The sequence below is a fragment of the Echinops telfairi genome, unplaced genomic scaffold (genome assembly GCF_000313985.2).
Source record: "Echinops telfairi isolate 266 unplaced genomic scaffold, ASM31398v2 ScPeMD7_7473;HRSCAF=8511, whole genome shotgun sequence".
Classification (NCBI taxonomy): domain Eukaryota; kingdom Metazoa; phylum Chordata; class Mammalia; order Afrosoricida; family Tenrecidae; genus Echinops; species Echinops telfairi.
Window position 1 is genome coordinate 1,819,108 of NW_022111377.1, and position 17,789 is coordinate 1,836,896.

Consider the following 17,789-nt stretch of genomic DNA (forward strand, 5'->3'; position numbering starts at 1 on the left):
TCCCCCTCATTCACAATGATAGGATTTTTTGTTCTTTGATGCCTGATCCCTGATCCCATTGACACCTGGTGATGTTGCACATCTTTTTGTCACTTAGTGACTCACCTAAGAACTTTCCAGAGTGCCTTAAAAAATACATTCTTGAATATTAATTTTTCATGTTTTTAAAAGTGATATTTGGCGTTAAATGAAGCTATGACAAAAATAAATACACGTTATTACTAAAACATAAATACTACCTAGATAGCAACTCAAAGCATACAACGTTGCTAATGGATAGCAGCACATTATTTATATTACTGACAGATAGTTCAAGACTCTCAGATGATGTTAGAAAATATACTATACAAGAAAAATAACTTTTATTCTCTCTGTATTTTTAATTCTCATTGGAATTTTGACACTGAAGCTCATCCTGTACAGAATAAAAACAAAGTTTTTTTTAAATTCATAAATCAGTTGGAGGGAATTTATTTCCTTACTATAGGTCCTAATGAGTCTTGGTGGCATAGTGGTTATGAGTTGGGCTGCTGTCACAGGTCAGCAGTTCAAAGCCACCAGTTGGGTGCTCCTTGGGAGAAAAACAGAGCTTTCTACTCCTGAAAAGTAGTACAGTCTTGGAAACCCACGGGCACATGGGCTTCCACTGTTGTCCCTAGCCTTCTGCAAACCAGTAGTTCACAATTGAAGCTGTGATAACATTTTTTCCGGATTTGAATCAAACATCATTAGGAGAATTTTGATGACCCCCAAACTCCTGGCAGAGTGTCGTGTTGTCCAATAGAACTTTTTGCAATGCGGAGAATATTGTTTGTCTGCACTGTTTAGCACAATAGCTGCTTGACCGTTGTGCATTTGGAATGTGACGAGTGAGACAGAGGAAAAGACTTTTACATTTTATTTCATCTTCATTTACATTTAAAATGAAATAGCCACACAAGGTTAGAGGCCACTATATTGGAATACCTAGTGTAGTTTTAGAGATTTGAAAATGGGCATTTTGTGGTTACAGACTAACTAATCATTCTATACTGGATTCAGTGGAACGGAAGCTGTGTAAACTGCTGTGGTAATAAATGAGTGTACATCACATGTAATTGTAAAACCAAGTTCATTCTGATGAAAAAGTATCTCACATATTTTATTTTATTACAGTGAGGAGGAGCTCCCATACCATAATGCAGCTGTGGAACGGGTAAGTCATTTCTAGATAGTTATTAATGAATGCCTTTATTAGACAACTAAGAATTGCTGCCTTTTTTATTTTGAATGCTATATGTTAATGGCCCAATCATTGTTGGAATTTGAACTTGATTTATAACAATCTAAGAAAGTAATTCAAGTAATGGTGAAATAATCTTTGGTGATTTTATGAGACTTCTAGTGGGTACTTCAAAATAAGGGAAGGTCGCACTTAGCTGAGATTTAGACTAGTAGTTCTCCCTGTGTGGTAATGCTAGTTGTCAGGAGCCATTACGTCAGTCCTGCTCCTCTTCCCCGCTGTCGCTATGTTTCTGCCCAGTGTTGGAGCAACGATGCTAATCTGTGTCATTGGGGGTCTTCCTCTTTTTCGCTGACCCTCTCTTTCACCAAACATGGTATCCTACTCCATCATTCTGTTAAGTCTTCCCATTTCAGTAAATGGAAAGAAACCGTTCTAATTTTTTAGTCAGAAGATGTCTGTGTTGTTCTTGACTTCCTTTTTTACATACACCACATCTCATTCCAGCAAATCCTGTGAGTTGTGTCTTCAAAATATATTTAAAAGTTGATGGCTTATTCCCATCTCCACGTCTGCCTCTCTGGTGTACTGTAATCTCTTCTAAAACTTCCTATCTTGCTTTTTCAACGGCTCCTCTCCCACCCCATGGTCTGGTCTCAGGAAAACAGCCAGAATAACAATGGTTCAACATTAACGAGAGCACTTCACTATTCGATCAGAACATGAGAGTGGCTGCCCATCTTTTCCAGAATGAAAGAAGTTCTTAGAGTGATCACAAGTCCCGATGCCCCTCTGATCTCTCTGCCTGCCCTCCCCTGCTCACTCACCGGCTTTCTCAGATGGCCATAGTCTCTCTCACGCTGTTTGCACCACCTGCTTGTTTCCTGATACTATCTGATGCAGCTCTTCATTTCCTGTAGCTGTTGACTCTGTTACCACCTTCAGAATAAGGCCTTCTCTCAGCACCATGTTTAAGATCATGACTGGCCCTCTCCCACACATATGGGCTATGCTCTTTATTTTCTTTTACTTCCTCTGATGTTGTATTTATTTTATTTATTTATATTGCCTGTTTTTCTCCACTATAACAAAATCTCTTTGAGGGGAGGGTTTTCACTTACTTTGCTTCCTGCGGTAGCCCTAGAACCTACGCCAGTGCTTAGCACATAGTATGTACTCACTGATTATTAGCTGAGGGAACAACTGAATATAATGACTTCATTATATTAAATATCTTGGCTTTCAAGTGCTGGTGTAGATTATCCTTTCAAGTGTTACAACATCTCCGTGATTTGAGAAGTTGGGTAGAGGAGAGTTGGAAGGTATCTTTTAACAAAAGATCCCCACCCATATTTAGCAAAATGAATATCTGGCACCCCAGTCATGACTTCTTTCTCCAATGCTCCCCTCCCTTTTAGGATTTCTTGGTACAGAAAGTTCAAAAGTTTGTGTTCAGGTGTGTAGATGACTGAAGCAAGGAGGCAGGCAGTGAAGGAAAAGAAATTCCGGGAAAGTCTCCTGGAGGATGCATGCTTGAGGGAGGAGGGTGCATGGGGTATGCTTTTAGAACCCTTTAAAATGGTTTGTTTGTTGTTGGCTTTTTAAAGAGACTTGCTAGTACAGTGAAAGGCCTCTTACTCAATGAAATTTCACTTGTAATTAATTGGTTTGTTGTATATTCTAGAGCTGGCTCTAATGAATCACTAATAAAATATTTATTTTGGAATTTACGGTTTCTAGAGGAAGGACGGGGTCCATAGGTGCTGATTGGGCTTCGTCGTGTCTTTTGTACATGAGCTATACTCATATTGCATGAGCTTCCTTTTAAGGAGTTGGCTTCTTTGAAGTGGAGTGAGCCCAGACACACGCAAAGCTGGGTAACCTAGGCGCGTTGAGCTTATGAACCTTTCACCTCACTTCTTCTGGTCTGAGTGACATTCTTCTTTTCTGCAGCAATTGCCGAGTGACAGTGGCCAGACTCAATTCTAGGGAGCAAAAACAAAACAAACTATGCCTAATTCTTAATTGAGTGGGAACGATAACCTTGTTGAAGTGGCATTGTTTATTAATGCTACAAAGCATATACCTAAAGCGTGCCATTCTGGGAAGGCGCTGTACAAGGCAGTCAAGAAATCATGGCTTCAGTTTCAGCTTTGCCAGTGTATTATTTTACACAAAGCACTTCTTGTTACAGGAATCTGTTTAAAACAGGAAGACTAGTATGTCGTTCTCCATAAAAGGATTAATGTCAGTGTCTTCTGAGTACTGTGAATTCGCTCAAACAGGCACTTCAACTAATAAACAATCACACTCATTTACTTGGCAGAGAATGATATTAATAATGGATTATATTGGGTTTTGTGTTTATTGATGTTTTTAATAAGAAGGAAAGGATATATTAAACTATGAATTCTCGTAGATGAAATTATTCTTTTATGTAGTGCTGGATTTTGCATGGTGTACAGAATGCTGGGGCCTGTTTATACCTTTTAAAATTACATCTTAATTTCATGTGGCTAGAGATCTTACTTGAAATCTTTAAAGTCAAGGTCTTTCTTGTACTTTTTGTACTCTCCTGACCTCTGCTGGTAAGGCCCAAGCTTGCATGTCTCTGCTCATCTTCAGTCATGCATCTTATCTTAATATAAGGGCGAGAGGCACCATAGTATCTAACCACTTGAAATTGAGCAGAGCTCTAAGATTTCTAATTCTAGAAAAGGAAGCTATTTAATATCCATCCATGCATGTACTGTGCCTTTACAGTCTGAATTATTAACCATGTTGCAGTGAGAGGAGCCTTGGATCAGATCAAACATAAGCTAATGTTATGTGACTGATTTATCAAACGGCTCTTGAGTACTTACTATTCAGCTGATCCTGCAGAGGATTTAAACATGTTGCCTCAGATCCCTGGACTATGTTGAAAGGTAACAAGAAGATATTGGCCCTCTTTTCAATCCCTATCCCCACCTTGCCCCAATGGGAGAGGTCAATTCTAACTCACAGACAACATGAATTTAAGATAAGAGGGTCACACTGCTGACTTTAAAAGAGTTTCTTCAAAAAAAAAGTTTCTTCTCTGAAAATAGCTCAGGAGAAGAAAAATTACACAAGAATGTGCCCTTTTCTTAGGAGAGGTAATGGGGAGATGACAAAGGTAATATAGGATGGCAATTAAATCAACTGCATAATTTTCCTTTTGAGATAATGCTGTTCTGACATTTTCAGAAGAGTAGAATTTTCTTACAGCGTTTAAAACATTATACTGATAAACATATATAGGACCCCGATCTTTATTTTTGATTACTATTTCCTATTTAAATGAGTCATTGTTTTTTTAAGAACTAGATGATTCCTCTTCTGAGGTAGTTCAAGTATATGATGAATTTGAATGTTCTTGTGTCAGAAAACATGGAGTCATCAAAGATTAAAAGGTCAGTCAAAAGAACTTGTTTGACAGGGCTATATCTCCGATTAGCTAGGAAGGAGTATGATTCAAAAAGAATAACCTTGGTAATGGATTATAATACATTGAAAAGCCTTTAGATCATATTGATGTTAAAACTATCGAGAGGTAGAAAGAACAAATGTTTTCATAGATAAATGATAGTAATACAGAAGGAATTATGAAAACAAATCACCATTTTAGTATCAGTATAGCCATAATTGATTCTGGCAAGGATTATCAATTGATGATAACACTATTGGATAGAGTTATTAAAGAACAACATCTCAAAGGATACTACCCAAATTTCTTATTAGTTATTAGTTACAGAATGGAATTTATCTGTTAGTAATGGAAAAATTGGAGAAATATCACCTTAAACAAGTGATTGAACTTTGCTATCATGTTACCTAGTTATTGATGTTGTGAGTAAAGAACAGGATCTTGTTTGAGTTGCAAGGCTTTTATACAACTCAGTGGTTTAAATCTATTAAAAAGAGTTGTAGAATCAGCACCACAATCTATTTTAGACAATTGTTTTTTCATTCTATACCCATTATTAGCAGCTCTCCAATACCGGCCCCCTGCCCCCACCATAACACTAAGGGACTATTAATTTAGTTACTGTGTCTATAGATTTACCTATCCTGGATTTCATATAAAGAAAATCATAGGAAAAATCCTACAACAATAAGAAAATAAAGCATAGAGAAACCTCAATCCAACAGAAAGCAGAAAAGAACAGAAACTAGAAGAAATTAAAAATGGGTCAAAAGGGAAAACAAATGATATATTAAACATTAACTTTATCTGTAGTGCAGGAGAAAGACCATGCTTTCTACTCCCATTCAGTGTTGCAGTCTCGGAAAAGCACAGGAGCAATTCTACCGTATTCTATGGGGTCGGTATGAGTCAGTATTGACTTTATGGCAGTGGGAAATAGCTGCAGTAATCCACCTTCCGATGCACTCGGTCTGAGGGCAGGACTATTGACATGCTTCTTCAGAGGTCCCAGGCAGTCAGTGGAAGTAAGCCTCATCTAGTAATCATGGGAGTGGTATAGAAAATGCTGTGCCCAACACCAGCCAGACGGAATCCCAAGAAGTCACCAAGACACATAATTGTCAAATTATCCAACTATGAGGAAAAAGAAAAGATCATAAAAGCAGCTAGGGAAAAGCAAACAGTCACGTATAAAGGTACCTCAGTAAGAGTTTGTTCAGACCTATCAGTGGAAACGATGAAGAAGAGGAGGGAATGGAGTAACATATTCCAAAGTTTGAAGGAAAACAATGCAAACCCAAGAGTGCTTTACCCAGCCAAGCTATCTATTAAGATAGATGGAGAAGTAAGAGTCTTCCCAGACAAGGACAACCTCAAAGAATACATAAAAAGAAACCCAGCCCTACAAAAGATTCTTGCCGATCCAGTATGGGCAGAATCCACCGAGGGCAAATAAGAGACCATCACGTAGAACAACAAAAGAGAAATCAGCCCCCAGGATAGCATTGGCTCAGTAGTGGAAAGAAGGTAAACATAAACCACACACACAACACACACAGATAAGATAGGTAGGTAGGAAAATACCCAACACAAAAGGTACACGATGACATCACAGAGTCCACAGATGGATGTAATAACGCTGAATATCAATGGCCTGAACTCAGGCATGGAAAGGCACAGGCTAACAGACTGGCTCAGAAAACAAGGCACAAGCTAACAGACTGGCTCAGAAAACATAACCCATCTATCTGCTACCTACAGGAGACACATCTCAAACTTGCAGACAAAAACAGGCTGAGAATTAAAGGTTGGAGGAAAATATACCAAGAAAATGCTGTGCCCCACTCAACTGACCACATCACTTTGCATGTGTGTTGTTAGCCAAAGTCTTGCCAGTAATGTTGCTCTCTCAAATTTCTGTCACTTTCTTTCCTCATGAATTTTTTTCAGGAGGCTGATGCATGAGATTGGCTATTAACAGGGTGCTGGTGATATGGTGATTACCCATTGGGTTATAATCCACAAGGGCCAAATTTCAAAATGAGCAGCCTCTCCATGGGAGAAAAATGGGGCTTTCTACTCCTGTAAAGAGTTACAGTCTCAGAAACTCACAGAAGCAGTTTTCCCCTGTCCTGTAGGGTAGCCATGAGTCATACTTACGTAACTTGATGGCAGTGAGTTTCAAGAGCAACCCCACATTGAGAGCAGTGTGGCTGGCTGCCATCATTGAGAGGGCACAGCGTTTTGTTCCATATTCGTGTCAAAATACCACAAACGACGGATATGGATGCTCTGTAATGCATTGGAGGCCCTTGTTTATGAAGGCAAAAACCAAAAAACCCAGTTTGATGCCTGCATGGATGACAGCTCAAACGGATATTATGTTTATCTCCTGATGTAATACAATTGGGAAGGCACAACATAACCTGTGTAACATTCCAACCTGAATCTAATAATGAGGAACTAAATCAGACAAAACTTGATCGTGAGATTTCAAAAATGTCAATCCCTTGAGAGGCAGGGAAGGCAAGGGGATATCGTAGATGAAAGGAAACTAAAGTTATGTGCCAGTAAATACAATGCATGACCTTTAATTAGGTACTATATCTCTCCATTCTTCCCAAAGAAAAAAATCAATTCTAAAGAATATTTTAGGGGCAAGTTGAGAATTTTGTGAAGGGATTATTTGTTAGGTAATAATACATCAATTATGAAGTCTTTGAGTGTAATACTGGTACTATAGTTGGGTAGGAGAGTGTATATTTGTGCATATTTAGAACATTTTGGGGATGAATTATTCATGATGTTTGACTTTCTAATAGATCAGCAAGAATTTTTTAAAACTTGTCTGATATAAATAGATGAAATTTAGGCAAAATGTTAGTACAGTAATTGATCTTGGAGTCTGCACAGGACTTTGCCAGATGATGGCGAGGGAGAGTAACAGAGAGAACATAGCAAACGTGGCTTGGAGAAGCCCGAGAATGCCAAATAGGTCATGACGGCCAGAGCGGAAAGGCAGAAGGAGATAAAACTGGACAGTTAGTTAGAGCCGACTTGTGAAGGCTCACCCGTGTATGCTGTATTCCAGAGTCTGAATGTTAGTTATAGTTATCTCTGGAACGTTATAAAGTGGGGCATGTTTTAACTGGTGGTAGCACTGAAGAGGCTTGACTGAAGTCAGGGAGGCCAGTAAGAAGCTACTGATTGAGTTAATGATCGCCTTAGCTAGGGCGGAGGTACATGAAGAATCAAGACATGAGATTCAACCAGGAAGTATATTTTGGGTGTGGGAATTAAGATCAAAGGACGTCCCAAACAACTTTAAAGTTTTAGTTTGATTGACTCAGTGTGTACTGATGTTTTAAGTGCATGGTAGGGAACATGCAGGTAATATGCTTGAGGAACGCTTTCTGAATGTGTTCAAGTGTCGAACTTTTAGTTGGAGATTGTAAATGCTATTACAGTCAAACTTTGCCTTAGTGTTACTGAATCCATGGCAAAATGACATTCTTTACCCTGTGTTTTTAGAGCACTTAAGTTCATAACTGTCAGATATGTTTTTAGCTGTATCTGAAAAATAATTGCTGAGACAGCCAGCTGTTCCATGTATTGTGGTAATATTTATTTTATTGATGAATTGTTGATTTATGAGGGAGGAAAAGAGACTTTCACCTGCATTCAAGCCAGATCTAGTTAAACTGACAGCAATATAGAGTTAAATTTAAACTTCATGTTGAACTACTGATAAATAATTTTTAAACTTACAACTTGGGGGATTTTTCCATGGTTTATCATTTTTCGTGCTTCTACTGTAGAGGAAAGGAAAACCTACTTAATGGTTCTAAAATTGTGCAAGTGTGGGTATGTGGTTTGTCCCTGCAGGGTAAGAATGTGTAGCCTTTAAAATAATCCGTATATAAAAATAATAATCCGTATATGTGTACAGGCCTGCTTTGCTTTACTGCATTTTGCAGTTACTGCGTTTTTTACAGATTGAAGGTTGGTGGCAACCTGGCATCAACCAGGTCTCTCTGGTTGCCGTTTTCCCAACAACATACACTCGCTCTGTGTCTCTATATTTCAAACTTTTCATCATGCTGTTGCACGCGCATAGACTACAATATTGCGTAGACATAAATCTTACATGCGCTGAAAACCAAACATGCGTGTCACTGGCTTTCGTGAGATAGGCTTTTCCCTGGGATGGTCTGGAACAGAAACTCCCACGTCTCCGAGGCATGCCTGTGTATGAGAGACATGGCTCCCAAAGTGCCTTTTTAACAAAGAGAATCACGACTTTCGAAAGTGATTCGTGATAATTCCTAGTAATAAATATGAAGGATAGCAAAAGACCTGCTCGATCTCAGCAGGGTTGTTCCTTGCAGAGTGTGGTTTATGATTCTCTTGGGTTAGCTTGAATTATTTGGTGTTTTCTTTTGGCAGAGACAGGGCTTAGACTTTGAAGAAGCGAGGGGGAAGTGCAGAAGAACAAGAAAACCAAATGGCAATTTAGATCAATCTTAATTTTTCACAGCTTGACCTTCTCTAAAGTCACATTTAGCAGAAACATTAATTAGATTTCAGTGCCCCACTGAGTTTTAAAATTAAACATATTTCTGGAACCATCTGTAACATTTTATCACTAATAGTATCATGAAGAATATGTTCAGTGTTTTGAAAAATGAGAATTATAACAAGAGTATCTTTTACTCACAAGCGATCATTTTTTTATTATGAACCCATCAAGAGTTAAGATGTAATTTTCAAAGTTTAAGAATATGCCTAGAAATAATAATGAAAATAGTTGTACTGATGAGAAACTTTTTAAATTTGGGAGGTTTTTTTGGATTTTATGCATCTTTTAAACCTAAGGATAATGATACGGGCATACACCATCTGTCAGCATATACTGCCTGTTTGACACTACAGTGTTGACTAAGAGACAGACCGGGACTCAGGCTCATCAATTCTGACTCGTAGTGACCATGGAGGACAGGGTAGCACTGCCCCTCTGGGTTTCCGAGTCTGTAACTATGTACAGGAGTAAAAAGCTGCATCTTTCTCCTGAGGAGGGTTGGTGGATTTGAACTAGGTGTAAATCTCTCTGTTGGGTAAGCCTTGTGCTGCTAACCACGCAGTTGCCAGTTCAAACCTCTCACCACTCTGCAGAAGGATGCGGCCACTGTATGGGAGAAAGATGAGGCTATCTGCTCCTTAACGATTGATAACCTCGAAAACTCGAGGGTTGCTATTAAATTGAATCCACTTGATAGCTCTGGGGTTGGTTTGATTTAAAAAAAAATTTTAATCTACACTTACTGCTGTCAAATCAATTTGGACTCATAGGACAGGTAGGTTTCCAGGACTGTAACTCTCTACGGAAGTAGTAAATCTTTCTTCCGCAGATCAGCTAGTGGTTTTGAACTGCTGACCTGATGGTTAGCAGCCCAATGTGTAACCCACTGTGCTACCAGGGCTCCTTATATAAATTTGGACAAGTTACTTAACTCCTTTGAGCCCTCGTATACAAAATGGGGATGGGTATACCCACCTCATAGATTTTTAGTGTGGATTAGTGAGTTAATACATGTGAAACTTGGCCCATGAATTTGTCAGCCCTCTTTGAAGGAGCCATCTGGTGTCATCTCCATATGCTCTCCGACCAGAATTGGGTAGGTATAATCCTGTTTGAGGATGGCGTGAGAGAAGGAAATTGTACACAGTGCCCTCTTTAAGTAGTCTGCATACCTCTGATAGCTTTGTTAATGGAAGATCATTTTCTAAGGTCTCTATCCACTTCTTTAAGATGCAGAGAGTAGAAGTATGGATTCTCTACTACTTATTGGTGTTTTATTTTGATACTTTCCCTCATTAATACTAAAATCATTCTGGTTGGTAGTCCTTTATACTGAAACTGTCATCATGTGTAAATATTTATTACTGGCCACCTGGCAATTTTGTGATAGATAAGGAGTTTTTATGAGCTTTTAAAGTTATGAAAAGATAATTTATTTAAATCCATAAATTTGTATATATGGCACCATTAAGCTATGTTAATAAACATTTCCCTCATTTATTCTATGATTTTTCTTCTACCTTTACCTCTTGGGGCTTGTGGTGCTTTGAGGGTGGAATTTTCCCTACCATGCAGGAAAGCTGAGTGAAGCCACCATTCCCCGTTCAGGGGAGGCTCGTGTGCTGCTGAGCAGATGTCAGTAGCGCTTCCGGACTAAGGTCGAGGAAGGAAAGGCCTGGTGCTCTCCTGGAAACCCTGTGGGTCACAGCAGTTCTGTCCAGGCATCTGGTTGCCAGCAGCAGTCTTCACCTTAACTTATTTTTTGAGCATAAAATATATCCGTAGAAGCATTATCTTTCCAATTAATCTTACATTTCCATTGCGGTTTGTTCTATTTATCATTTTTGTAAAGGCTCCAGAAAAGGAAATTTGGGTATCAAGGAGAGTAAATAAACCCATAGAATCTCAGCTTATTCACATGAAAGGATTATATTGTGTTTTATTTTCATGAAAATGAAATCATTAATTAGGTGCCTACTCTGTGCCAGGGCTTGTTCTATGCAGTGGGATCTAGCAAACATCCTGGGCCTTCATGGAGTTGAGATTGGCTGTGGGAGAATGAAGGTTCAAAACAAAATGCAACGAACTTCTTGCTAACAAAGTCCCAAACAGTACATAGACTTCTTCCCTTGTCAGGGCTAGACGTCGCCACAGACTTCTGTGCTGAAGAGGGTGTTGTTGCTGGTTTGTTTGACTAGAAGAACAGAGTACAAATGTGCTCTCTGAGGGTGGCTGGGCTTCCAACTGAAAGAACGAGGGAGCTGAACATGCCTTGTGTGTTTTCTAAACTTAGCAGTGAAGGAAGGTACCTTAGCACTGTGTACAGGATCGGACAGCAGGCCTGAGTGCTTAGGGAAAAATATCCTTCCTCTTGGAACCTCATGAAGAAGAAGCATTTTCTATACCACTCTCAATGATTAATAGGGGAGGCTTGCATTAAATCCCAATTTTAGGGTCACATGCAAGACTTCATAAGTCTCATCTCCTTTTGCTTCCTCTTTTTTTTTCTTTTTAAGTACTTTGGAACTACTGAATTTTCTCATAGAAATAGATATATAAATTACTTGTAAAAAATCTTTTTTCTCAGGGAGGGAGGGAAAGAAGAGCTGATACCAAGAGCTCAAGCAGAAAGAAAATGTTTGGAAAATGATGATGGCAACATATGTACAAACATGTTTGATACAATTGATGTATGGATTGTTCAAGAGCTGTAAGAGCCCACAATAAAATGATTTATTAATAAAAATAAAATCTTTATTTCCCATTGTGCTTGAAAAAATCCTGATAATATTTCAATTCTTTGTTTAGGCTTCATTCTTGCTGACATCCCTGGGGGAGTTTCACTCTTCTCCCCATCAGGACCTGGTCCTTATTCTTTCTGTCTGTGTCATGGCATCAGCTACAGTACAGTGTATTTCCATGTCTGTTGTCCTTAGCAAACTGAACTTCTGGAGGCAGCAGCGATTGCATATTCGGTTTTGCTTATTTTTTTCTTTAGCAGAGTTCTTGTTACATATTAAGCATCAAGTATGTAAATGAAGAAATAAAGAAAAAAAACTCAGTTATGCTTTGAATAATTCAAGTTCTCACTGAAAACAACAATATGATAGAATTCAGGGGGGAAAAATGAAAGCGTTTTGATATTCCAAACAGAGTCTTTTTGTTTCATAAATGAAATTTTAAGATATTTTAGAATTTACTTTCACTTTAAATTTTTAGACTGTAAAAATGTTTTAAAGTGTTGAAAAATCTAAGCATCCCTTTCCCGTTTTTTTATACTTATCCAGCATTTCCTATGCATCGTTAACTATGGTATTGCTACTGAACTGCAATATTATCCAACTTAAAAAATTGAATAGGGTACTTGTCATCCAATATAATATCACTGTCTTAATAATCCTGGAGCTCTGGAATAGTGTAGTGGGTTATATGTTGGGCTATTCCACAAAGTCAGCAGTTCACACCCACTAGCTACTCCTTGGGACAAAGATGTGACTTTCTGCTTCCATAAGATTTATAGCCTTGAAACCCACAGGGGCGGTTCTACTGTGTCCTAAAGATGACTGTGAGTCTGAATTGACTCTTGGGCAGTGTATGTGCTTAATTGATGGTCCTTGTTTAGTATCAAGTAGGAAATTGATAAATAAATAAACCTAAAGGAACATAACAATGAATTTCAATTTTATTTTAGCAAAAACACCTGGAAATTGAAAGAACTACTAAGTGGCTAAAAATGCTGAAAGGATGGGAAAAATACAAGAACACCGAAAAGGTAATTAAAAATAACGTTAATTCTGAATGAATCTAAATAAATCTAATATAGATTTTCTTCATTAACTTTTCTTTTTAGCTATTGAAAGTGTTAACTGCATATATATTTTGAGTTGTTTTTTTTTTTTTAGCAGAATGCTTTAAATTGTTAGTCTTTATGTCCTAAGTAACAGAAACCCATTTCAAATTGGTTTTCACAGTCTAAGGGTCTGTTGGCTGGTCAGGGGACAGGATGGATTTTAGGAGTGATTACATTCAGCAGCTCACTTGTAGTGCCCATCTCTCTGTTCTGCCTTCCTCAGTACCAGCTTCCCTTTGGGGAGAAAATGATTCCATCAGTTCCAGGCACATGTTCATGTCACACTGTTCGGGAAGAGAGGCAAAACTGGCTTCTCAGAGCTCTCCCTGAGGCATGAGCACTAAAGCTGGAAATCCCACCTGAAATCAGATCAGGATTGAAACCACTTCATAAGTGCCTTTTCTGAAGGCCGCCTTGTCCTTCAGGATGCAGCAGAAGTACTCTATAAACTTCCCTTGTCAGCGCTCCCACGTTTGATACGGCCTGTATTCAAGCCTCGAGACTTAACACAATCATTTTGGCTGCCTCCTTATGGTCATTTTTCAGTGAAACTGGGCTTGAAAGACAACAGTGTTTAAGCTGTGAGGAAGACTGGAAAGACTGCAGGCACCATGCTGCTGCTGCTGCTGCTTGTGCCCAACTGCTGGTGCTCTCACCGCCGCTTCTGCCACCAGCCCAAGACAAGTAACATTACAGTGTCGATGTGAATAGTTTTAACGTCTGCCATCCAAGGCTTCATTCCCTCTTGGGTAAAATAGAGATAACTATTCATTTCAAAGGGATAAAAATTAATAATGTAATGCATATAAAGCACTTAGCATTGTATCTTGCATATAGTAAGCATTGTTAAATGTTAACTGTTTTTTTTGAAGGGAAGTTGGACAATATAAAATTTCTAAAGAAAAAAAATCTTTCCTAACCCTGGGAGCCCTCGTGGTGGAATGGCTTATGCATTGGGCTGCTAACTTTAAGGTTAGCAGTTTGAAACCGCAAGCTGACACATGGGAGAAAGATGAGACTTTCTACTCCCTTAAAGCGTTACAGTCTTGGAAACCCACAGGGACAGTTCTTCTCTGTCCTATAGAGTTGCTAATGGTCAAAACTGACTCAATGGCAGTGTGAGAGAGTTTCATAACCTTGCCAGCAAAATCCTATTACAATGAAATGTGAAAAGACCTAGAGTTAGAAAAACAGAAAGGGCACTGCTCAGCACATCTGAAACTGAAAGAACTCAAGAAAAACATTCACGCCTTGAGTTGCAATATTAAAAGACTATGAGCAAAATATTGAATGATACAGGAAGCATCAAAAGAAGGTAAAAAGAGTGCATAGTCATGGTACCAAAAGGAACTAGCAGACTTCCACCATTTCTAGAGAAAGCAAATGAACAAAGGGCCAGGGGTACTGAAGGAGGAAGTTTACGTTGCAGCAGAAGCATTAGCCAAAAAAATGCTCCTGGAATGGGAAGAATATCAATTGAAATGTTTCCACAAGCTGATGAAGCTCTGGACGCACTAACTCTTCTACACCAGAAAATTTAGAAGACCACTACTTGGCCAAAGGTGACCCAACAGAATGCTCAAATTATAGAACATTATCATTAATATCACATGCAAGTAAACGTTTGCTGAAGATCATCCAACAGCAAGTTGTACCAGTACATTAACAAGGAGCTGGCGGAGGTTCAGGCTACATTCAGAAGAGAAGATGGAACAAGAGTGGATATGACTGTCGATGTTATGTGTATTTTGGCTGAAAGCAGAGAATACTGGAAAGATGTTTACTTGTGTTTTACTGACTGTGCAAAGTGGATCCCAACAAACTGTGGATAGCCTTGAGAAGAATGGTAATTCCACCACTTCATTGTGTTCATGTGGAACTAATACATGCATCAAGAGGTGCTTGTGAGAACTGAACAAGGGGATACTGCATGGTTTAAAACCAGGAAGAATGTAGTATCCTCCTCGAGCTAAATCCTATCACCATACTTATTCAATCTGTATGCTGAGCAAAGAATTAGAGCAAAAAAATCTGAGAAGTTGGATTTTGTAAAGAAGAATGTGGCACCATGCTGGGAAGAAGGCTTATTAACAACCTTCAGTATACAAATGATAACCTTGCTTGCTGAAAGTGAGGAGGACTGAAGCACTTGCTGATGAAGCTCAGGGATTGCAGCCTTCAGTATGGATTGCAACTCAATGTAAAGATGACCAAAATTGTCACAACTGGACCAACAGCTATAACATCATGGCTAACCGGAGAAAAGGTTGAAGCTCTCAAGGATTTTGTTGTGCTTAGATCCACAATCAGTGCTCACGGAAGCGGCAGTCAGGAGATCAAATTATGTATTGCATTGGGTAAATCTGCGGCACAAGATCTCTTTGAGGTGTTGAAAAGCAGGGATGTTACCATAAGGACCAAGTGTGCCTTACCCAAGCAGTAGTATTGTCATTGCATCATATGTATGTGAAAGTTGGACGTTGTATAAGACCAAAGAGGAATCAATAACATTTGAATTATGGTGCTGGTGAGGAATATTGAAAGTACCAAGGAATGCCAAAAAACACAAACATCTGTCTTGGAAGATACAAAACCAGAATGCTCCTTAAAAGCAAGGATGGCAAGATTTCATTTCTCATACTTTGAACATGTCAGGAGAGACCAGTCCCTGGAGAAGGACATCATGCTTGGTAAAGGAGCAGGGCAGTGAAAAGAGGAGGTCCCTCGACAAGGTAGATTGACAGTGACTGCAAAAGGGGCTCAAACATAAGAACGATTGTGAGGCTGGCCCAGGACTGGGCAGTGTTTGGTTCTCTTGTGCACAGGGTCCGGGTCCCTGTCAGTTGCAACTGACTTGATGGCACCTAGCAACATCACCCAACAAAAAGCAACTGCTAGCTTTTTTGGCCCTTTCCTCACACTTTTTTCTATGAGGCAATTTTTCTTTTTTTCTATGGATAATTGGTTACTGTATGCCAGCATGTGCCAACAAGAATTCTAAGGAATAGCAGCAGTTCTTTGCATGTTTGCTCAATGAATATTATATTGAAGCACTATAGCGTAATGATTAAGAGACAGGTACTAAATCCAGACTTTCCTGGGTTCAATCCCAAGCTCTGTCACTTACTAACTGTATGATCTTAGGCTCGGTATTTAACCTCCCACCCCTTAGTTGGCTATCTGTAAAATGGGGATTATAATAGGACTCACCTCATAACCCAAACTGAAACCCACTGCCATCTAGTCCATTCCGACTCATAACAACTCCATGAGATGGGGCAGAGCTGCTTCGCAGGCCTTTCTGAGACTTCGCACTTGCCTTATCTGCCTCCTACAGAGCAGCAGGTAGGTTTGGTTTGCCTGTCTTGTGCTTACCAGCCCACTACTTCCACACACTGTGCCACCAGAACATACGTCATAGGGTTATGTAAATTAGATAAAGTCCATAGAATAGTACCGGACACTTAGTATTACATGAGAAGAATTTCCTTGGTTAAATAAACTTGGGAAAATCAGTTAAAAAGGTAAGTAAGGTTACTTTACTCTAGGATTCTGAAGTCTTCCATACTATGATATTTGCTATGAATTTTTAAGAATGAGCTTAAATTACATTAGCCTTATGTGCCGTGAACTGTTAAAAATTTTTGTCATGAAGTATCTCACAGGGCTAATGTCATTTACCTTTTTGAGATAACTTAAATATTCTTACGTTAAAGTCTGTCAAGCTCTGATTATTTTATTTTCATCAGGAGTGAGCTTATTTGGAACTTTAATGCTAATGGCAATTTTAGCATTCGATTTAAAACTCGGGATGTTTTTAAGAGGACTCAGAGTAGAATACTAGTTACAACACCCGTGTTCTTGTTTAATACAATGCTGTCTCTTAAGATTGGCCTAAAGTTGACAACTACTTTACCTTGCATCTTTGTGAAAAGATTGCTCAAGTGGTAGTTACAGAATAAATTTTGATGCCTTACACCAATCACTCTCAGTATAATATACTATTTGTAGAATTTTGGCTTTATGTTCTCTAGCACACATGAGTCTATGAAAGTATGTAAGCCTCTGTAAAAATGAGCAATTCCATGAGGCCATTATGCTGACAGCAACTCTGGCTAATGCAGTTCCCATTAAGATAGATTTTAACAGAACCATTTCTTTGATGTATAATTTTAAAGCACTATCCCACAACTATACTGCTAGAGTCATTTGATGATGCATAGGGTCCAATTTGGTGTGAAACAATGCACCTTCTAAAAGACTTACAGCCTTCAAGTCATATCTAGTTTGAAATTCCATTGACGTAAAAAAAAATAGCATATATTTTTCTTCCCTTCCAAAGGTTAGATCTGTTTTCTGTCCATACTTACAGTAGTAATACAAAGAAAAATGTAAAAATATTGAAATAAACATGTAACTCTGATAGAGAAGATTTTAATTAAAACAATAAACAAGTTCTGAGGAAAAAAAAATCCGTGAAGGATGTTTGGGTGGCTTGTTGGTTCTCACAGTGACTGTTCGCTTAGGTATAGTCAGAATGTATTTTCAAAATACATCCTACTAAATGACAGCATCTCTTTTTGCGAAGATCATTCTGATTTAGCCAATTGTGTTATAGTTGTGTCTGCACTATGTCACAGTAGTCAGCTTACTGTAGATGCACATATATTTTGTTGATCAAATCACTGAA

General features: G+C 38.7%; 1 protein-coding gene across 2 annotated transcripts in view; it reads left to right on the forward strand.

Moving 5' to 3' along the window:
- USP6NL (USP6 N-terminal like) overlaps window positions 1–17,789 on the forward strand; it is a 182,659-nt gene that overhangs the window by 120,629 nt on the left and 44,241 nt on the right. For both annotated transcript variants that reach the window (XM_045285596.1, XM_045285595.1), the window contains 2 exons: window positions 1,156–1,195; window positions 12,941–13,021. In XM_045285596.1, the coding sequence (XP_045141531.1) occupies window positions 1,156–1,195; window positions 12,941–13,021 (121 nt within the window). The remainder of the gene's footprint in view (window positions 1–1,155; window positions 1,196–12,940; window positions 13,022–17,789) is intronic.